At 46.1% G+C, this 23,579-nt stretch overlaps 1 protein-coding gene across 2 annotated transcripts in view; it reads right to left on the bottom strand.

Moving 5' to 3' along the window:
* MBTPS1 (membrane bound transcription factor peptidase, site 1) overlaps positions 1–22,508 on the bottom strand; it is a 71,865-nt gene extending 49,357 nt beyond the window's left edge. The window contains exons 1-4 of one of the 2 annotated variants that reach the window (XM_075008331.1): positions 22,412–22,508; positions 9,051–9,550; positions 7,819–8,076; positions 7,001–7,204 (exon numbers count right to left, since the gene is read on the bottom strand). In XM_075008331.1, coding sequence (XP_074864432.1) covers positions 7,001–7,204; positions 7,819–8,076; positions 9,051–9,237 — 649 coding nt within the window. In that variant the 5' untranslated portion in view covers positions 9,238–9,550; positions 22,412–22,508. Of the gene's footprint in view, positions 1–7,000; positions 7,205–7,818; positions 8,077–9,050; positions 9,551–22,387 lie in introns of both variants that reach the window. The other variant, XM_075008332.1, reaches the window with a different exon arrangement.
* Between the last annotated feature and the right edge of the window lie 1,071 nt (positions 22,509–23,579).

Genomic DNA, 23,579 nt, shown 5'->3' with positions numbered 1-23,579 from the left:
GTCCCATGAGTGTGGTAAGCACCAGGTCCAAGCTCCACGAAGGTGGAATCGGTTTCCGAGGGGGGTATAGGTTTACCAACCCTTTGAGGAACCTGGTAACCATAGGGTGGGCGAACACCGTGTGCCCTCCCTCCTCATGTCTGAACGCCGAGATGGCGGCCAGGTGGACCTTTAACGAGGATAGCGAGAGTCCTGCTCTCTTGAGGTCCAGTAAATACTCTAGAATTGTAGGTATAGGCACCGAAAGGGGGGCCAGCTGCTTGGTAGAACACCAAGCCATGAAGCGAGTCCATTTTTGTTTGTAGGTTTTCCTAGTGGAAGTCCTCCTGCTACTTTCTAGGACTTGCTGTACTTCCACTGTGCATGTGCTCTCTAGGGAGCTGAGCCATGGATTAGCCACGCTTGCAGTCGCAGGCTTTGGGGGTGCGGATGCACTATGGACCCCTGGGCTTGCGTGAGCAGGTCCGGCGCCACCGGAAGAGGCATCGGTGGGCGGTCCGACAGGCGCAGGAGTAGGGGGAACCATGGTTGGCGATCCCATGTTGGGACTATCAGGATCATCCGAGCCTTGTCTCTCCTGGCTTTTTGCAGAACCTTGTGGATCAGCACTGCGGGGGGAAACGCGTAAAGCAGGGGGCCTCCCCACGGGATCGCGAACGCGTCCCCCAGGGACCCCCGGCCCAGCCCTGCTCTGGAGGAGAATCGTGGGCACTGTTTGTTGTGCTGAGTGGCAAACAGATCTATTTGGGGAAACCCCCATGCGTGGAAAATAGGCCGTAGTAGATCGGGACGGATCTGCCACTCGTGGGTGAGCGCAAAACGTCTGCTCAACTGGTCTGCCTTCACGTTGTGCGTGCCCGGCAAGTAGGAGGCTCTCAGGATTATATCGTGGGCGATGCACCAGTTCCATAGGCGGATTGCTTCCGCGCATAAGGTACGGGATCGAGCTCCTCCTTGCCTGTTTATGTAAAACATGGTGGAGGTATTGTCTGTACTGATCCCGACGACTTTGCCTTGTATACGGTCTCGAAAGTGTTGGCAGGCGTTGAACACTGCTCTGAGCTCTAAAACATTGATATGCAGAGACTGTTCCGTGGGTGACCACAGTCCTTGAGCCACCTCTTCGCCCATGTGCGCTCCCCACCCTATGAGGGAGGCATCCGTAGTGAGGAAAACCGATATTTGCGGCTGATGGAAGGGTACCCCTGTTAGCAAGTTCCCGGGGTTTACCCACCATTGCAGGGATTCGCGCACCCCAGGTGGGGGCGACACCACCCTGTGAACGGTGTGTACTGCCGGCTTGTATACCCTTGCCAGCCAATGTTGCATGCCGCGCATGTGCAACCTGGCGTTCTGTACCACAAACGTAGCCGCTGCCATGTGGCCCAGCAGCTGCAAGCACGTCAAGACCGGCACCGTAGGGCTGAAGGTGATGACCTGCACGAGGGAACCGATGGCTCGAAAGCGAGCCTCTGGAAGGTATACTCTCGCCGAGACTGAGTTTATGCGAGCCCCTATGAACTCTATGTCCTGTGAGGGGTCTATCTTTGATTTTGCCATATTGATAACCAGGCCAAGTGCGGAGAACGTGTTTGCTGTGACGCGTATCATGCGGAGAACCTCCCTTTTCGAGGTCCCTTTGAGCAGGCAGTCGTCCAGATACGGGAAAATAAACACCCCCTGTCTGTGCAGGTAGGCTGACACCACTGCCAAGGTCTTGGTGAAGACTCTGGGGGCCGAGGAAAGGCCAAACGGCAGGACCTTGTATTGGAAGTGTTCGTTGCCCACCATGAACCGGAGAAAACGTCGGTGAGCCGGATGAATGGTTATGTGGAAGTACGCGTCTTGTAGATCGAGGGCTGCGAACCAGTCTCCATCGTCCAGTGCTGTAAGGATGGAGGCAATAGTGATCATCCGAAAACGTTGCTTGCGCAGATACCTGTTGAGGCCACGAAGGTCTAAGATGGGCCTCCAGCCTCCTGTTTTTTTCTCCGTCAGGAAATACCGAGAGTAGAACCCTTTCCCTTGCAGTTGCTCCGGCACCTTTTCCACCGCCCCTATGAACTCTAGGTGGGCCACCTCCTGCCTGAGCCTGGCTACATGGGAGGCCTCCTGGGGGTGGGGCTTGGGCGGGGGTCGCGGCGGCGGGAGCGACTGGAAGGGGATGGCATACCCCGTGGCTATGATCTCCAGCACCCATTTGTCTGTGGTGATCCTTTGCCACTGGTCGTAGAATGGTCGGAGGCGATGGTGAAAAAGTCGTTTCGGATGATCTTGTGCAATGGTGGTGATGGCGCAGCCCTGGATTTGTATGTCAAACTTGTGGCCTTTGGCCCCGCCCCGAGGACGTACGGCCCTGTTGTGAGCGTCGCCTGGGGGTTCTGTACTGCTGGTGCTGCTGATGCCGCCCTTGCTCGTAACCCCTGTGATACTGGGGGCGCTGTTGCTGGTATTGGTACCGCCTTTGCTGTGGGTAGTACCTTTTCTTTGAGTATGGAGGGGTGTAAATCCCCAGGGTCCTGAGTGTGGCTCTTGAGTCTTTACTGGAATGAAGGACCGAGTCAGTTGATTCAGCAAACAGCTTCTGCAAGTCGAAGGGAAGGTCGATTATCTTCGCCTGCAGATCTCTCGGTATGCCCGAGGTCTGGAGCCAGGACTCCCGTCGCATCACCACTGCAGTTGCTGTGGAACGTGCTGCCGTGTCCGCAACGTCCAAAGCAATCTGAACTTCCATCCTCGCAGCCGCGTAGCCCTCTTGCACTATGGCCTTGAGGACCGGCTTTTTGTCCTCTGGAAGCGAGTCCATGAGGGAAGTTAATCTGGCATAGTTGTCGAAATTATGGTTCGCCAAGTGCGCTGCATAATTTGCCATTCGCAAGGTTAAAGTGGAGGAGGAGTAGACCTTTCTGCCGAACAGCTCTAGCTTCTTGGCATCTCTGTCCATTCCCCCTGTTTTAAATTGAGATGTTTTTAATCTTTGCTGCGAGGACTCCACCACCAAGGAGTTTGGCTGGGGGTGGCTAAACAAGAACTCCATGCCCTTCGCCGGCACGAAGTATTTCTTATCCGCTCTCTTTTGGACAGGCGGAATAGTTGCCGGGGTCTGCCATATGGTAGTGGCGGACTCCAAGATCGCTTCATCAAGCGGGATTGCTACTCTGGAGGAGGCCGGGGAGCTCAAATTTTTAAGGAGCTTATGATGTTTCTCTTGCACTTGTGCTGTCTGGATGCCTTGCGTGAAAGCTACCCTCTTAAACAGCTCCTGAAACTGTTTGAGATCGTCCTTGGGATGGACGTCCCCTAAAGCCGTGGCCTCATCTGGGGAGGAAAACGAGGAACCGCTGGGGTACATTTCTTTGGACCCTTCCGGTTCTTGATGGTGATGGTGCGCCCTCTCGCTGGAGGTTTGCGAGGGAAAATCTCGTGGGTCCACGGCCAGCCCCCCCTGGGATGCTTGAGTCTCCGTCCCCGACCGCGATTGCCCTCGGGGGTACGAGGTAATATGTGGGGATCTCCCCCTGGTAGATTGCCGATGGTGTCCATGCCCCGCGTGGAAGGGACGACCATGGTAGTATAGGCACTGTTCCTGGGAAGGTGACCTTGACCATTCCCTTTGCACGTACCCTGTGTGCCTGGGAGAGGGGGATTGTCGAGACACTGGAGAGAGCGATTTCGCATAATAGTCCAGCGATTCAAATCCCAGGAAGGGCGAGGGGGGTGCCAGCCATGGGGAGGCTGATTGCAGGAAAGGAGAAGGGGGCTCCGGGTAGGCTAGGGGGGGCCCCTGCCTTCTGGTTGGAGTCTGCAACATGAGCGGAGGGCTGTGAGAGAAGAGCTCCACAGCCCTGTCTGGAGAGGGGCTGCAATGCCTCCTCTTGTGTGCAGCCTTCCCCCTCCCTTGAGGAGGTAACTCCGCCCCCTGATGGGCGGGGGATCCCGGCCCCGTCGGCACCGTGCTAGGCACGCTCGAGGGCGGTGCCACACGTGCGGAGTCCTTGTGCGCCTGCAGGCTACGTGCCTGCGCGCCCTGCACCGCCGGTTCCCCGGGGATCGGTGCCGCTGTCTGCGGTGCCGCTGGTACCGGCGCTTGCTTAGCCGCCGCCCTGCCTGCGGTGCGGGGCGGCTGGCTGATGATCGGAGGCTGAGCCGCTTCCACGTGGCTCTCCGTGCCGCCGCCGATCAGCTGTTGCTGCGGCTGGGGGCTGCTCGCTCCTCCCGTCCCGCTCACTGTTACTGCCGGCAGGGATCGGGTTGGAGAAACTTTCCTCCGTTTTTGCGCAGATGGAGTGAGGGAGGCAGCTTTCCTTCTAAGGGCCCCGGAGGGTCCCTCCTGCTGCGGCCGCTCCGGCACGTCTGGCTGGAGGGCCTTGTCAAGAAGCAGCAGTTTAATTCTCATCTCCCTGTCTCTCCGTGCTCTGGTCGTTAACTTTGCACAGAAGGCGCATTTTTGTGCCACATGGGACTCCCCCAGGCACCTTATGCATAGACTGTGCCCATCGGACACTGGCATCGCCTCTCGGCAGGACTCACATTTTTTAAAGCCTGAGGCGGACATTGTTGGTGAGTCTTTGAGTTTGCTTGTGGGTACTTAGCACTTCTTTGTGCTGTTTCCCCGTCCGATGGCCTGCCTCCGCAGGAGGGCTGATGGCCCTAGCTCCCGGCCTCCGGCGCTGGTTACTGGGACTGGCTTGAGCTGTCCCTCCGTAGCTTGTTTGTTGTTTGTTTTGTTTTTTTTTTGCAAAATAACAACCGGTTACTTATGGTATCCTAAGAACTGAAAAACTTTAAAGAGAAAAACAAATAAAGTCGTTGAATACGCTATGTGGCTTTAGCCTAGTCGGATTCCGTCTGCAGCCGACGGCGGTTGAGAGGAACTGGCGGGGACCGGATCGCGCACATGGCCAGGAGCGCGCCAGGGAGCGGCGCGTACCGGCGCATGCGCGGTCCGGCAGAAACTGCTTGGAAGATCCGATCTGCGGCGCCGGCCAAGCCGTCACCTATGGTGGAGCACCCACGGGGACACTCGAAGAAGAAATATAAAATATAGTTACCTGTGCAACCTTGACTTTTCCCACATGCACACATTCTATGAGAAAGTACCTCTGCAAGAAACTTCCTTAAACTTCCATCAAAGAACCAGCCACAATGCCCACACAAAATACTTTCTCATTACATATACAAAACCTACCAAAACCCTCTACAGTACATCCAAATCCCAGCCATAGATCTCTACAGCTACAGCTACATCATACATATAGAGATGTATAATAAAGCGTCTGCTATGTTATTTTTACATTAAAATATGTGTGATTGCAATTAGGATTCTATGTTTGAGTACAATATGGAGAAATGGCTAGATGCTGGAACTGCAAGGGCTGTGCAGGTGTGCTATGAGAACATCTGAGTAGTGTGAAACATGACTATTTAAGGTAACTCTCATTTGTGTGCCTTAAACTATGATTTCCTTGATTTTTTTTAAGTGGTTGCTCTTCAAAAACTAGAGTTTTGCGTGGAAGATTTACAAGCTTTTTAAAGAGCATATCAGCGTTGACAATTACTGACATGATTAGCTATCAAAAGTGACATTAATAAACCTCCTTAGGCCTGCTATGGATACTGAATATCATGTATGCCTTCCACAGCTGAATTCCTTGGCCCCCATTCTCCAAGGCACAGCCCCAGTCACCCCTTACAGCAGACCGTGCTCTCTACATTTAAAAGCTTAACATGGCAGGGAAAGGAGGGAGCATGTTGATAAGTGGGCCTGTTATGTGGACAGAAAAAAGAAGGTGACATGAACGGAAGAAAGAATTTGGAAATATGGGGAAAATACAAGCTGTGTGTTCTTCTGCTAAATTAACCGTTTAAAAATACCTGATATCATTTTTCAGCTATAGAAAAGCTGCATCTAGTCTCATCCTCATACATTCAAATGGTATATAACACTTTTAATCAAATCAAAAATAGTCAATAAATGTATCATAAAACTAAGTATTTTTAGGCCAGGTCTGCACTACAAACTTTTGCTAGTATATTGCATAACCAACTGCTTGTTTTTTAAGGTTGGGAAGAGGTGTGAACAATGATCATCATAGCTCTGCTAACAAAAGCCCTTAATATAGACAGTTATACCAGTAAAACTGCACGTTTTCTGGTATCAGGGCCGGCCCAAGGGGGAGGCAGGGCCTGGGCCAATCCCACTACCCCTTAACCCATGCTCCAGGCATGGGAACTGAGGCAACCTCCCCTGCACCACAAGCCATATCCTACCCCTGCTCTGGCCCTACACAGCCCACTTTCTCACTCCTCCCAGGTAATGGAGCCCAGGGATTACTTGGGGCCTAGGGTTGAGAGGCAGATACAGCAGTGGTTGCCTGCCTTCCCTTATGCATTTACCACATAAGTGGCGGGACCATTACCCTACTCTGCACTGCACTGCCATCCCAGCCTACCGTGGCATGCTTCTCATCAGGTGCCGGGAACTGGAGAGGCGCTTCACTTCCTGCCGCTGCAGAGAAGTGAGGTGCTGTGGGCTGGGAAGACGATGCAGCAGGCTGCTGCTCCCATCGCCCGCATGGTGAGTGCAGTTGGGAGGGAAGGTGACCCCTGGGGCCTCCTCTGCCTGACCTTCAGCCCTAGATAAAACCTGTCCCTCCTCTCATAGGATGGCTGGGGCAGCCACGGCAGGACCAACAGTGTGAGGCCTGGGGCAGCTGCCCCAGTTCATCCAAGGGACAGAACAGCTCTGGCTGGTTTAGCTCATTTGTACAGCTTATTTTGCTCGGGGGGAAGGTAGCAGGGCAAGGAATAAACTACACCAAGCAGAAGTACAAACATTCCTTATGTAGACCTGGTTGCAGTCTCTAGAGAATTTAGACACACCTGTAATGGATTTATATTGTAATGGATTTTAAGTGGAGCCTAACTATGAGAGTATTTGCTTCTATGTCCCACAGACACTCCACTTCTTTGTTTTCTGAGCCAACAGACAAAACCATACCTGTATAGCCCATTTGCCAGAGCACATCTGCCTGAAGAGTCTGAGCAACTTGCCGTGGTATCGCCCTCAGTAAACGCCTGCTTGAATGCCTCCCAGTTGCATGCCAAAATCCGGAGCCTAACGAAAGACTTGCTCTTTTCAAAGGACGAGATGACTGCCATTTTTGAGTCCACCTGGTTTCATTGCATGGCAACGTAGGATCAGCTAAATATAATTTGGATTGAGGAAAAAAATAAATAAGAAAACATTAAACATTTTTATTTTCTATAATATGAAATTATAAACACTTCATTAGTACATTTTAGCCCTACTCTCAATAAAAAATTCAGAGAAGACAGATTTCACTTTTCAGACATTCCAAATCCTACTTAAATCATTAAGACATCCGCTAAAAACAAAAGCTCCATTTTAAAAGCTAAATACTACAGATCGTATACCAAATATATTATACACATTTAACTTAAATGTGACTTTATTAACTGAAGACTATCGACAAAACTCTGACCCCACTGAAAACAGCGAAAATTCTGCCCATTAAATCTCTAGTAGACTGAATCTACAATATTCTGTGTTACCAGTCATGACAAATTGTATTGTCTTGAATCCCTGATCAGACTTCAAAATAGGTATTTTAAAAGAGTTACAGTTTCATAATTAATGGGATAAGCCTTTATTTCAAAATAACTCATCACTGCATTCTCATTTGTATAACACTAATTTTTTTAGAGTTTAGTATAATGCCTACAGATTTTTTTAAAAAATTAATTCTGTGACATCAGAGACTAGGAACAGCTCTTTTGAAGGATGACTATACTTACACTCGGAATACTTGAGAGAGCGAAAGACTTTCCGCTGGGGGGTTACTCGTTTGATGTTTGGATGGTCTTCCAGTGTCAGTACTCCATCCTTCTGTTTCTCTTTGATCTGGATCACTTCAAAATCACTAGGATAATCACTGGCTGGGTTGTTGCGAGGTACAATCCTCCAGTTCTCTATATCACTGTTCTTCAGTGCATTAGAAATAAATGTACTTCTAGCTTTAGCTGTAAAGTATCCATTGAAAGCCACAATATATTCTGCAAGCAGAACACGACACATTAGAAATCACATTTCAACGGTACAAGGTCTGAATCTTCCCTCTTGCTAGCAAAACAAATGCTTCAACCTCCAAAATTAAAGTACTGTTACCATTACTAAGAATATTACTGTAACCAGCATTTACTATTAATATAGGTTACGATTTTCAAAACAGTCTGTGGTTTTAAAACACTAATTTTAACAGAAGGTACCATATTTGTCTAAGTATGACCAGACTGCTTGGAAAACCTGTACCGAAAAAATAAAATACTGAAGACTATTTTATATAACTTTTTTTTTGTTGTTTTCAAGATTCCACAGGCAGAAAAAAATGTTTAAATTGACTTTATTTTTGCATTTTATTATCTATTACAAATAGGCCAACTAACGATGATGTTATAGACAAACCCTTTCCCTCCAAAACAAAAGAAAAAATGAACCAAACTTCTAAATCGGGGTGGGCAACAATATTTGCAGGAGGACCATTCCAAGAATTTGGTAAGTGGTCAAGGGCCACACTTTTCTACCATATTAAAACAGGAGGTACAGGGTTTGGGATGGAGTTTGGGCACAGGAGAGTGCTCTTTCAGTGGACAGAGGTGTGAAGTCCAGCAGGAAGTTTGGGTGTAGGAGGAGATTCTGACTGGTGTTCCCTGTAAACTAGATTCTTGAAGGAGGGGGTTCTGACCAGTATTCCCCATAAGCTGTGTCCTGGGCTCTCACAACCCAGAAGAGATTCAAATGCCACCCAACTGATTAGCAGTGCATCTAGCTCCAGATGCATGTTTTGACCATTACCTTGCCTTCAACTCTCACATTCTGCTGTTGTTTAATTGAAGGAGAAGGGGACATAGTCTTTTAATATAACTGTAAAGGACTTCACACAACACACCACCATACCTGATTGGGGAATCTGAGCACTAGGTTATCATCACAGACCAAAGATTTAAACATATTTTAAAAACTTTATTACCATGCTCTACTACTGTTGAAGAGAATTCCACTTTCAAAGTAAGATGAGAGCATCCAGAACATAAGTGGGTCTCATGAGAGGAATTTCCTAGTCTTGTACCTAGATGCTTTTTGCCACAGAATAAAATTACAATCAGGATCCACCAGATGTTTGCAAACTTCATGGTCATAAGAGAATATGGTTTCATTCCAAGAATTCCATATATTCAAATGACACGTTTTGTCTTTATAAGTTAGTTCAATTTTGTATGAATAAATGTTGCCTTTGCTGTGCTGTTCAACTGGATAGTCTTAAAGTTTTGTCCAAGTTAAGCAAAAATCTAGATTTCATGGCTTTTTGATGTTAAGCCTAGTAAACAGGCTCATTTCTTTCTACGTTTTTTCTCCATTTTGGATTGAAGGATTCTCTCACTCAAAATGTGATACTTGAGTCCTGTACTCCATTTTTTGATGGGAAAGGTAAGCAAAACGTAGAATTAAGCAAGTTTTTTGCAATCCAACCTGTAAAATGAAGACACCAACAAAAATTACTATATTTGCCAACCACACAAAAACATGTATTACAACAATAACTGGCATTCAGCAATTACTACCGGATAGAAAACATTTTATTCTAGGTACATCTGCTAGCTTTTGTATAACACTAAACAAAACAAGACCCAATCCTAGCTGAGATTTATGGACACCATCATCAAATATTATATGTGTATGTATTACCATAACACCTAATACAGGCTGAACCTTCCTAGTCTGGCACTCTCTGATTTGACAAAATTCATGGTCCAACACGATTTTAGTTAGCCACATGTCCACTTACCATGGGTGTGGCCAAGTTTCCTGTGGTCCCATAAACTTTATTTACAGCTACCAGCTCTGGCTCTCAGTATTCTGTTATTTACCTCTAATTTACCCCTAAATATCAGGTTTTCCAAGCAGTCTGGTCACATTGGTCAGGATTTCAGTGTAACAGTGACACTGTTAAAATGCTTTGGCCAGCTATGCACTATAATATGCAGTACATTAGTATCACTGTGGTCGCGAGGGGAAGGGGGGGATATTTTGGCGTAACAGGGATGTTCTTTTCTTCTGAAGGTAGAGACTATGATATGCAATACATTAGTATGCATTTGCTATTCAGAAAACTCACTTTAAAGGCAGCTAAAATCGTAAAACCTACACTGACATTTTGCCTTGTACTGTATGTTTTTGCATTATTGTAAAATGGGAAAACAATGTATGAATGTAGTGAAATGACTAACAACCTCAGCATGATTTTCAGTGCAGCATACAGTACTTTCACTGACAGTGCACTAAGGCCGCGTCTACATGTGCACGCTACTTCGAAGTAGTGGCGCCAACTTCGAAATAGCGCCTGTCACAGCTACACGTGTTGGGCGCTATTTCGAAGTTAACTTTGATGTTAGGCGGCGAGACGTGGAAGTTGCTAACCCCATGAGGGGATGGGAATAGTGCCCTACTTCGAAGTTGAACGTCGAAGTAGGGCACGTGTAGATGATCCGCGTCCCGCAACATCGAAATAGCGGGGTCCGCCATGGCAGCCATCAGCTGAGGGGCTGAGAGACACTCTCTCTCCAACCCCTGCGGGGCTCTATGGTCACTGTGGGCAGCAGCCCTTAGCCCAGGGCTTCTGGCTGCTTCTGCGGCAGCTGGGGATCCATGCTGCATGCACAGGGTCTGCAACCAGTTGTTGGCTCTGTGGATCTTGTGTTGTTTAGTGCAACTGTGTCTGGGAGGGGCCCTTTAAGGGAGCGGCTTGCTGTTGAGTCCGCCCTGTGACCCTGTCTGCAGCTGTTCCTGGCACCCTTATTTCGATGTGTGCTACTTTGGCACGTAGACGTTCCCTTGCAGCACCTATTTCGATGTGGTGCTACCCAACGTCAACGTTGAACGTCGACGTTGCCAGCCCTGGAGGACGTGTAGACGTTATTCATCGAAATAGACTATTTCAATGTCGCTACATCGAAATAAGCTATTTCAATTTAGCGTGCACGTGTAGACGTAGCCTAAAAGAGGTAGCACAATGTGTACAGAAACAGACTTCACTTAAAACATTCTTGGAGTTGATTGTGAAAAGATTATGAGTAAACAAGAAGCAACTTGCACAATTCAACTTTTATTAAATTGATTCCATCACACGGTCTGGATAAAAGATTAACAGAAGAATGTAAATTCCCTTGCAATCGTATATTAGGTTACTGAATTGCAGGAAATGCTGTTCAAGTATGTCCCAATATGACCACTATCAAATGGCACTGTGCTACATACAATAAAATCACTATCACCACGGGAAAGTAATACCAGTGGTGGCAAAGGCAGTCCCATGTCTGAGCCCCAGACCCTGTTCAGATCACAATCTTGTAGATGTTTTAGGTCCTGTGGCATGGGCCCCAGTGGCCCTTGCCGGGGTCTGGACTTCTGTCCCTCTGCTAGAAGGGCACTGGGGTAGGTGCCCTCTGGTCTGCCTGAGCAGGGTAAACAGCTCCCCCTCCCCTCCCCCCACCCCAGCAACAGGCTGAACTCTCAGGCTACCTGGTGGAAGGGAACACAAACACTCCTTTTTGGAGCCCCTCACCTCCACTGCTGTCTCTGTAGCAACAAAGAGGAAGCCGTACTAGTCTATACACTATCAAAACAAAAAGCAGTCAAGTAGCACTTTAAAGACTAGCAAAATAGTTTATTAGGTGAGCTTTCGTGGGACAGACCCACTTCTTCAGACCATAGCCAGACCAGAACAGACTCAATATTTAAGGCACAGAGAACCAAAAACAGTAAGCAAGGAGGACAAATCAGAAAAAGATAATCAAGGTGAGCAAATCAGAGACTGGAGGGGTGGGGGGCAAGGTCAAGAATTAGACTGAGCCAAGTATGCAGACAAGCCCCTATAGTGACTCAGAAATTTCCCACCACGATTTAAACCATGTGTTAATATGCCAAATTTGAATATAAAAGCCAGCTGGGCTGTTTCTCTTTCCAAAACAGTGCGATAATTCCTTTTCAGTAACACACATACCTTTAGGTCATTGACAGAATGCCCCATTCCATTAAAATGTTGACTAACTGGTTTGTGGATCTGGAGTGTTTTGATGTCTGTTTTGTGCCCATTGACCCTTTGTCTAAGGGAGTTAGAAGTCTGTCCAATATACAAAGCATCTGGGTGTTGTTGGCACATGATGGCATATATGATGTTAGTAGAGGAGCATGAGAAAGTGCCCGTGATTCTGTGAGTAACCTGGTTAGGTCCAGTGATGGTATTTCCAGAGAAGATATGTGGACAAAGCTGGCAGCGGGCTTTGTTGCAGGGAAAGGTTCCAGGACTGGTATTCCTGGGGTATAGACTGTGGCTGTTAGTGAGGATCCTCATGAGGTTGGGAGGTTGTCTGTAGGAGAGAACAGGCATGTCACCCACGGCCTTCTGGAGTGTGGCATCCTGATTAAGGATAGGTTGTAGGTCTTTAATAATTCGTTGCAGTGGTCTGAGTTGGGGGCTGTGGGTGATGACCAGTGGTGTTCTGTTCTTGGCTTTTTTGGGCCGATCTTGGAGTAGCTGGTCTCTGGGTATTTGTCTGGCCCTGTCAATTTGTTTTTTTACTTCTCCTGGTGGGTAATTCAGGTTTATGAAGAGTGGGGGTGGGGGAGGGGAAGGTCAATTGAGTCTGTTCTGGTATGGCTATGGCCTGAAGAAGTGGGTCTGTCCCACGAAAGCTCACCTAATAAATTATTTTGCTAGTCTTTAAAGTGCTACTTGACTGCTTTTTGTTTTGACAGTATATAGACTAGCACGGCTCCCTCTCTGTTACATTCTGTAGGCATATGACATAAATGTAACAGGCTTAGACTTCTCTAAGAAGCAAGCATTTTGCTGATTGAGATATTCCAAAGCCTCTTATTCAAAATGACACCTGAAATAAATGTTCACACTGAACACCCCAGAACTGAGACAAATACTTTAAGGCTTTTAGATCCAGACTGCTGGCACTAAACATTAAAAAGGTCATAGAGCAATTTTTAAACTAAGAGATGGGGGAAAGCCGACTGGTGCAGAGGAACACGTGGATCGGACAGAAACTCCTCTTAGAGGAGAATCCATCGATAGAGATACTCTAGGCTTTAGTGAAAAAGACAGGAGGGGAGATATCAAACAATGGGCTAGATCAGACAAACAATCACATATAAAAGATGGGAAGACAAATAAGCAGAGGCAAATCTTTAAAATGCTTCTACACAAATGCTAGAAGGCTGACTAATAAGATGGGTGAACTGGAGTACCTTGTATTAAAGGAGGAAATTGACATAATAGGCACCACGGAAACCTGATGGAATGAAGACAATGTATGGGACACAATCACACCAGGATATAAAATATATCAGAAGTATAGAATGGCCGTGTGGGTGGCAGAGTGGCACTGTATGTGAAGTATAATGTAGAATCAAATGAAATAAGAATTTTAAATGAATCAAAATGTTCCCTAAAATCACTATGGACAGTAATTCCAAGCTCTAGTAAGAATATAGCACTAGGGATATATTATCGACCGCCTGATCAGGACAGTGACAGTGACATTGAAATGCTAAGGGAGATTAGAGAGGCTACCAAAACAAAACACTCAATAGTAATGGGGGATTTCAATTACCCCCATATTGACTGGGTACATGTCACATTAGGATGAGATGCAGAAATAAGATTTCTCATTGCCGTTAATGACTGCTTCTTGGAGCAGCTGGTACGGGAACCCACAAGGGGAGGGGCAATTCTCGATTTAGTACTGAGTGGAGCGCAGGATCTGGTCCACGAGGTCACTATTACAAGACCGCTTGGGAATAATGATCATAATGTAATAACATTTAATATTCCTGTGGTGGGAAGAACACCTCAGCAGTCCAACACTCTATCATTTAATTTCAAAAGGGGGAATTCAAGCAAAAATGAGGAGGTTAGTTAAACAGAAATTAAAAGCCAGTGTGACAAGAACAAAAACCTTGCAAGCTGCAGGGAAGCTTCTCAAAGACACTATAATAGAGGCCCAACTTAACTGCATATCCCAAATTAAAAAACAAACTAAGAGACTGAAAAAAGAGCCACCATGGGTTAACATCCATGTAAAACAAGCATTGAGGGATAAAAAGACATCTTTCAAAAGGTGGAGGGCAAGTCCTTGTGAGGTAAATAGAAAGGAACATAAACACTACCAAATTAAGTGTAAAACTGTAATAAGGAAAGGCAAAAAAGATTTTGAGGAACAGCTAGCCAAAAACTCAAAAAGTAATAACAAAATGTTTTTAAATACATTAGAATCAGGAAGCCTGCTAAATAAACAGTGGGTCCCCTAGAAGATACAAATACAAAAAGAGCAATCAAGGACAATAAAGCCATTGCAGAGAAACTATTTGATTAATTTGCTTCAGTCTTCACGGCTGAGGATGTTGGGGAAATTCCCAAACCTGCACCATTTTTTGTGGGAAATGAAACTGAGGAACGGTTCCAGACTGAAGTGTCATTAGGGGACCGGTAAGTTTAACGTCAGTTCCGGGCAAACTAGTTGAAACAATAGTAAAGAATAAAATTGTCAGGCACATAAAAGAACGTAATTTGATGGGCAAAAGTCAACATGGTTTCTGCAGAGGGAAATCATACCTTACTAATCTGTTAGTGTTCTTTGAAGGGGTTAACAAACATGCGACAGGGGAGACCCAGTGGATATAGTATCCTTAGATTTCTAGAAAGCCTTTGACAAGATACGTCATCAACAGCTCTTATGTAAATTAAGTTGTCATGGGATAAGAGGGAAGGTCCTTACATGGATTGAGAACTGGTTAAAAGACAGGAAACAGAGGGTAGGCATAAATGGTAAATTTTCCAAAAGGAGAGGGGTAACTAGTGGTGTCACCCAAGGTCAGTCCTAGGACCAATCCTGTTCAATTTATTCATAAATGATCTGGAGAAGGGAGTGAGCAGTGAGGTAGCAAAGTCTACAGATGACACTAAACTATTCAAAATAGTCAAGACAAAGGCAGAATGTGAAGAACTTCAAAAAGATCTCATCAAACTGAGTGACTGGGCAACAAAATGGCAAATGAAATTTAATGTGGATAAGTATAAGGTAATGCACATTGGGAAAAATAACAATTTACCTATAACTAATCAGGAAAGAGATCTTGGAGTTATCGTGGACAGTTTCTTGAAAACACCCAAGCAGTGTGCAGAGGCAGTCAAAAAGGCAAATAGGATGTTAGGTATTATTAAAAAAGGGATAAAAAATAAGACAAGGAGTATCTTACTGCCCCTATATAAATCTATGGTTCGCCCACATCTTGAATACTGTGTACAGATGTGGTCTCCACACCTAAAAAAAAAGATATCCTGGCACTGGAAAAGGTTCAGAAAAGGGCAACTAGAATGATTAGGGGTTTGGAACAGGTCCCGTATGAGGAGAGGCTAAAAAGACTGGGACTTTAGAAAAAAGAGGAGGCTGAGGGGGGACATGAAAGAGGTATATAAAATAATGGCAGGTGTGGAGAGGGTGAATAGGGAGAAGTTATTTACTTGTGCCCATAATACAAGAACTAGAGGACACCACATGAAATTAATGGATAGCAAGTTTAAAACTAATAAAAGAAAGTTCTTCTGCACTCAGTGCATAGTTAACCTGTGGAACTCCTTGCCAGAGGAGACTGTGAAGGCTAGGACTGTAACAGAATTTAAGAAAAAGCTAGATAAATTCATGGAGGTTAGGTCCATAAAAGGCTATTAGCCAAGGGTAGGAATGGTGTCCCTGGCCTCTGATTGTCAGAGGCTGGAGATGGATGGCAGGAGACAAATCGCTTGATCATTGTCTTTGGTCCACCCCCTCTGGGGCACCTGGCACTGGCCACTGTCGGCAGACAGGCTACTGGGCTTGATGGACCTTTGGTCTGACCCAGTATGGCCATTCTAATGTTTTCTTCAAAGGCAACTGCATATACCAAAATATTGGTTGTCCTGCCCTAAATAAAGTGATGCGGCAAAGTGATATGCACCAACACATATATAATGCATAATCTACTGCACACCACTAACACAATAATTTAAAAATATCAAATGCTAAAATGGAGGTTGAATTATTTCAAAATAAAACAAACCAGCAGTCATGTAGCACTTTAACGACTAACAAAATAATTTATGAGGTAATTTTGTTAGTCTTTAAAGTGCTACATGACTGCGGGTTTGTTTTGTTAGAATACAGACTAACATGGATACCTCTCTGTTACTATTTCAAAATAGACACAAACTGCTCCACAGGGTACTTACAATGAGCAAGGCATTTAACAATAACTGGAATGTAGGTAAATTATGATGGCTTACAGTTTCAAAAATTTACAGGAGCATGTGGGAGTGCGAAGAAAGGGTAGAAGATATGATTCCCACCTCTTTCTTCAGCACAACGCAGTGCTCTACATGCTGTAATTCAAATTTCCCCCCAAATGATTACGAAATAATACCAGTTATTGTGTGGCAGGCATGTAATTAGACATTGGTTGTGTCTACACTAGCTTCCTACTTCGAAGGGAGCATGGTAAGTAGGGTATCAGGAGATAATTAATGAAGTGCTGCGGTGCATATGCAGCACTTCACTGAGCTAATTCTCCCCCGCAGCAACTCCGAAGTGTTAAACTTCAAAGTGCCGGCTCGCATGTAGCCATGGCTCACCTGCCGGTACTTCAAAGTGCTTGGGCAACTTCGAAGTCTCTTTATGTGCGCTGTGGCTACACGCGAGCTGGCACTTCGAAGTTTAACATTTTGGAGTTGCCGTGGGGGTTGTGGGGAAATTTGCATAATGAAGTGCTGCATATGCACTGCAGTATTTCATTAATAAACTCTCAACAGCCTACTTACCATGCCTTCTTCAAAGTAGGAAGCTAGTGTAGACACATCCATTATGTATTGCTCCCCTATCAAACATTCATGTTAATAATTTACAGGTAGTTTTTCAGAGAAAGTTTCATTGGCATGCAATTGAAACTGATCACCAAAAATAATGCTTTGTGACTTAGCATCCAAGCTCTAGAATTTGTACATACGATCCTGTTAAGTCTTCATGCATGTGGGCAGGTTTTGGACTCTTTAAAATGCACACACAGAAGTGGTAGGCTTATCTCTGTGTGTTGGTGTAAGTTTTTTTAAGCAGGGGTCAGATGGCAAGTTTTTGACAATGTAGTTAATGCTGTAAATACTATAATATTTCTTCATTGTTTATATCTGTTATATTATTAAGTATAACAAATTGCCCTATGGTTTATCTGTATTTAAGAACATTAATTATATATATTTTTAAATCCTTGGAAATTGTAACTAATACACAATAAAGAATGTAATAATGGTTTAATGTCAACAATGCACTAGAGTTATGAATAAATTTTTAGGGCTTTTTTATTTTTGAAAATGAAAACTTACTAAAACAAAAAAATTACTGTGTGAAAGGGTAAATTCCAAAAAAAGTCACTGTGATGCTCTCTCTCTTCTTGGCCTAATGAATATGTAATTATGCAGGTGAAACAGCTTCAACCAGGAGATCTGGAGAAAGATACTGACTCCGATTTGGGCACTTGATTGGCATATGGGAAACACACATTCCAAGTTTCTAGGTCAGACTCTCTCACTCACCAGGTGAAGCTGTTCCACTATGTATAAATACTTGTCTTCCATTGGTCAAACAAACACACAAGAGTAACACTGTGCTTACCCAGGTCCACCTGCCTACTCAAAATCAAACAAAGCGGATACTTGAACCTAGACCTCCCACATCCTTAGCATCCTAACCACCAGATTATTGACTGTGTGCATGTCTTTTTTTTTTTCTTACTGTGTTTTTGTGCAAAAAATATTTGGGGAATTCTGTTTTATCCAGATGCAGAATGAAAAAAAAAAAATCTGAATCCTTCAACTTCTTTCTGTGTGAAGGAATATCCAGTTTCTGATCCACTGTAGTTAGGAGACAACATAAAATGCAGAGTATTCTCCTAAAACAAATGTTTATTTAATATTCTGACTACTGCTGCTCATCCAAAATGATTTTAAGAACATTAAGTGCAAGTGTGGGTATGGAATATAACTTCAAGCACCGAAGTTTTAAAACTTTGTCCTATTTTGCTATCTGTGGAGCATTTAATCTGCCTAAACTATACATATTAAGGAAGTTTATTTTATGCACTTTAAATTCATCAGTAATGTTATTTTGGCTTGGTTTACATTACACAGTTAGGTTGAGACAACAGCTTACACTGACTAGCTGTGAATGTACTGACGCTGACATAACAGCCCCACTACACTGTCTTTACAACACCATCTCCCCAAGCACCATAGAGTCCAGATTGAGGTAAAGTCAGCACAGTAGAGTAGGGTCTCAACATTCACAAACCTAAGGTTCGCAAACCTGCATGACAATGCAATCCCACTCGTCCATGCTTGTTTCTTGGCCCAGAACTGGCACTCCACCATCTGCAGATGCTCTGTGAATGCTGCCAACAATCTTGAATGGTTCCTTTATAGATCCCACAGCAATCTAGCCTCCAAGGAATGGTCATGTTCCCTAGTTCTTATGAGCATTAAGTGAGAACAGCTCATCTTGCAACTATGGGATCACGCAGCCCCTACTGGAAACACTTAATCATGAAAAGGTGTGTCAGATCCATGCTGCTGTAACAGACAGTGGACATCAAGAGGAGATGCCCAGGTTTGTGGTGATTTCAAAAAAAAGACATGAAATATTGGATGCTATGGATATTAAAAGGATTAGCCAGTCAAAGTATCTCCATTAGAAGCACACAATATTATGGGAAGCTGAACTCCAGCTCCCACTGACAGTTGTACAACTTTTGGCCTCATGAGGCATTTAAGAAACTTTCCAAACCATCCTGTTTTAGATGTGGCAAGTTACCTACTCTCCCTACATTAGGGTCTCCTATTCTACTTGCCATCCTTGCTACTGAATGTATGCACACCTATTTGTCATCTTTCTGTCTGGGTGGTAAGTGATGCAGGGTGTCTACACTTCAAACTGCATTAGGAGGATGGGCACAGATGATATAAGGATACCATTATTCTGGAAGGCATTAATGACAGACAGGAACTTCTTGCTAAAGAGATAAATAACTAGACTGCTGCTTGAAATTGTGATGCTATTAAACAAAAGAAAGAGAGTGTGATTGCCACTAATTTACCCCATTCTGAATTTCTACAAAATCAGAACTATTTTCTCCAGATGGCTAGACCACTTCTTGAAATTATGTAACTGACTGGATGTAGTACTGAAAAGTTATTGCCTTATATACAGATAAACTGACAGAGCATCGCCCTCATGCTAAATGCACAGCTTTCCAAGCTTACACAGTTTGCAAGTGTGTTCGTAGCTTTCTTCCTAGCATTGACATTGCCTCGAAGCACATCCATGCTATGAAAAGGTGTGTTGTCACCTAAAATGCATAGCAAAAGGCATTTGGATTTTTCCTCCTTATTAGCAGAAAGGTGTAAATAGCAAGTGCTACAAGTGCATAAATATCTTCAGGAGGAGAAAATGTGGCCACAGCACTTTTGCCTCGCAGAGAAACAGATCAGAAGAAATAAGATCCAAAAGCTGAAGCCAAAGTCCTTGTAAAAATTAGGCATCCATTAACTATGAATGCAATTAACCATTGGAACAAACGCTGAAGGGAGATGGCAGATTCACCATATCTTACTGTCATCAAACCAAGACTGGATATCATGTTTAATTACATGTTTTGATCAAACAATTTATTAGCTATAATACAGTGGCAACTGGATGATATTCTATTTAGGGATAGCCAACATGTGGCTCATGGGCCAGAATCTGGCCTGCAAAACCATTTCCTGTGGTGTGTTTGGGGCTGAGAGGGGTTAAACCTGGGGGTGGGAATGGGGGCAGGAGGTGCTGGGCTCAGAGGGGTTAAAACTGGGAATAGGGGGTAGGTTTGGGGCTGAGAGGAATTAAGCCTGGGGATGGGGGTGGGGTTTGAGGCCGAGAAGGATTAAGCCTCGGGATAGGGTGGGGGTGAGTTTGGGGCTACTATGTGTTTGGGCCCCCAGAACATATAAAAAGTGCCGTGTGGTTGTTGATGCAAAAAGCTTGGCCACACCTGTGCTACACTGAAGTTTAGAGTAGATTGCCTAACTGGGAGATCTTTGGGGTTTAAAATTTTATATTTATAATTGGAGGTATACATCTTCTAGAAGTGGAAGAGACCTTGGGAGGTCATCTACTCCAGCCCCCTGCCCTCTTAGCAGGACCAAGCACCATCCCTGACATCTAGTTGCCCCAATCCCTAAATAGCCTACCTCAAGGATTGAACTCTCAGCCCTGGGTTTAGCAGGCCAATGCACAAATCACTGAGCTAGTCCTCCCTCAAAAGCTTATTGTCTTTTTTACCAGCTCTCCCCCATACCACCCTAGCTCACACTTCTGCCAAAGTTTCTCTCTACATGTGGCTATTACGTGCACTAGCTAGTTGGGTGAGGATTACAGACCATAAAAGCTACCTTACAGGCCATGTCTACACTTAAAGAAAACTTCAAAATGGCCATGCTAATGGCCATTTCAAAGAATACTAATGAGGTGCTGAAATCCATATTCAGCACCTCATTAGCATGCCACCAGCTACAGCACTTTGAAATTACTGCTTTTTGCTCCTGCGTGGCTCATCCAGACAGGGGTAATTTTCGAAAGGACCCAGCCAACTTTGAAATCCCCCTATTCCTATCATGCTTCAGGGCTTTCGAAGTTGGTGGGGTACTCTCGAAAAGGACCCCTGTCTGGATGAGCCACACAGGAGTGAAAAGCAGCAATTTCAAAGCGCCACATATGAATATGCATTTCAGCATCTCATTAATATTCTTCCAAATGGCCATTAGCATGGCCTTTTCAAAGTGTTCTCTAAGTGCAGATGTAGCCATAAAGAGAGAGGATTTCCATGCAAGAACTTGTGCAGAAACTACCCTATTATGCAAAACTGAGACATGCAAAACATAGCTTTAGCAATGCTTAACTGTGTCTCAAAGTTTTAGCATGGACATAAACAATTATCCCTCACATTAAAGTGTGGGGCTTTGAATTAGCGGTGTTAAAGTGTAACCAATTAAAAGGATGAGGTTTACCAGTTAAGGCTAACTGATAGGGGCTGAAGCAGCATGCACACCCACCACATGCAGGGGATTGCTCCAGCCCCACAGAACCACTGTGGGCAGGGGTGCTTCAGTCAGGCTGGACTAGCCCCAGCAAGGGGAAGGGTAGCTGGAGAAGTGGCAGGGGAGGCCTGCCCTTCAACAAGCCTCAAGTCACTACAGTCAGGGGTTGATCTACTCAAGCCAGAGTGCCTGCAGTCCATCTGCTGTGGATAGGACTACTCAGGCAGTGCTCAAGCACCCCCCACCTGCAGTGACACTGTGTGCAGGGACACTTCAGCCAGGACAGAGCAACAACTGTCCCCTCCAACTGGTCTGGAGCAGCCTCCCTCCCTCACCCCTGCACACAACCCTTTTTAATCGTTTAACTAGCTAAGCCTAGCAGTTACCCAGTTAACCAATTAAATAGGATTGAACATCCCTACTTTCTGGAAAACAGAACCAAACCTGCTTTAGGCTAGTTGAGCATGGCCCTCCCCCAACCCTCCAGAAAGTAAGTCATGGGTGCACTAAGTGTGAGGCAGCTCCCCCTTGTGTGGGCATGAAATTTCCTACGGGTTGGCAAAGCACAAGTGCCTGTTGGTCTCTGGCTCATCCATCTCACTAAAAACGTTGAAATATGTTACTGTTTATATGTATGTGTATGCACATTCCTATACCCATTCATGAAGTTGTTACATTTTACATACTTATTTTCTTACATGTGCCTTTTTTTTTTTGCATCTGAACATAACCGAAGTTCCCATCGGCTTGAATATTAGACAGGTGAGTGTGCGACGGGGAAGGGGCGGGGGGGGGGCCAACTGCTAATGGCAGGGAGGAAAAGTGAGACCCAACACAAAAGTTTGCTCCCCCTGCAGTCAGTAACCAGAGCTGAGCACCGGGTCCCTCACTCCATTATCATGCGACCCCTTATTCCCTCCCGTACGTGCCCTCTATGACCCTTTCATCCCTAATGACCCCGCCGTAGCTCAGGCTGAGGTAGAGACACCACCTCCACAGACCCCTCCCACCCCGCACTGGCCGCCCCGCATTCAGCTCCATGCACCCCATTACCCAGGCGAGGCTCCACGTCTCAGCCCGGCCAAGACTCCCGCCTCTGTTGTACCACCCACCGTCCCGCCGCCACCCCTCTCTCCGCCTCTAACCGTATCTCTGCCGAAGCACCCTACCCTGTGCCTCCAGACGCCATTTTGAGCGATGTTTACTAACTATGTCTCGCGAGAAGACAGTGGCCAGTAGAGTGAGACAATGACGAGCCGCTCTCTGTTGGGGGAGGGGAGAGAGGGACTGAAGCGCAGGCGCAAGATTGCCTCACGGATGGCGCGTTAGGAGTCTCGCGAGGTTTCAGTCTGGCGTTCAGGAAAAAGCGTGAAAAATGGCGGCGATAGGGGACCTTCGGGGCAGGGGGATGCTCAGCCGCGGTAGCTGCTGCAGTGCCCGCCTTGCAAGCTGGGTGCGTCCGAGGGCGGGAGCGGGGTTCAAGCCTTGCGGCAGTGTCGTGCTGACGGGGGGCGGTTAGGGAACGGGGAGCGGCTGTGGGTGGCATGCGGGGTGCAAGGGAAGGCACCAGGGGTGCGGGCCGGGCACCGGGACTGGGCTTGGCTGGACAGGACAACCCCCTGTTGTTCACCATGTCCCCAAAGGCACTGGGCACGCACCCGGAGAGCGTGTGGGGGAAGTATAATGAGGTGTGAACTAGGGTGAGTCTGTCACCAAATTTAATGTTAAACTACCGGCTCTGCTGCAGCTCCACTTGCAAGTGGAAGTCGGGCTGGAAGAAAGTTCCAGACAGAAACTAGTTGTAATACACATCCCAAGTTTATGAGCTGGGGCAAGGAACGGGGCTGTCACAGTATAGAGGAGAGGGTCAATAGGGGGCTGTGCTGAGCCCCATGCTGATTGGGGGAGGGGCTGGCACTAGGGGTGGGATGGGGCGGGGTGGTGGCCGGATGACAGGCTGGGGTTGGTGAACATTTTAGAGCCTTGCTTGGACAGACACAGATGAACACAACACAAATAACATACACTAGGGTCTCAATATTTGCAAACTTAAGGTTTGTGAATTCAGTTATTCACAAGTGGCTGCTTCCTCCAGAGCTCCAGGGTAGGGAGCGCTAGCAGCCGCTGCTTCATGGGGTTCTCGGGCAGGGAGCACCAGCAACTGCTACTTCCCCAGGGCTCTGGGCAGGACCACTGGCACCCACCACTTCCTGGGGCTCCGGGCAGGAGAGCTGGCAGCTGCTGTGTTCCCAGGGCTCCAGGCCAGGAGCACCAGCAGCTGCTGCCTCACTGGGGCTCCAGGTAGGAGTCCCGGCAGCTGGGCTGTAGGTGGGAGAG

Source organism: Carettochelys insculpta, chromosome 14 (assembly GCF_033958435.1).
Source record: "Carettochelys insculpta isolate YL-2023 chromosome 14, ASM3395843v1, whole genome shotgun sequence".
Lineage (NCBI taxonomy): Eukaryota > Metazoa > Chordata > Testudines > Carettochelyidae > Carettochelys > Carettochelys insculpta.
The sequence above is the reverse complement of the archived record's forward strand: the minus strand, read 5'-3'. Positions and strand labels throughout refer to the sequence as shown.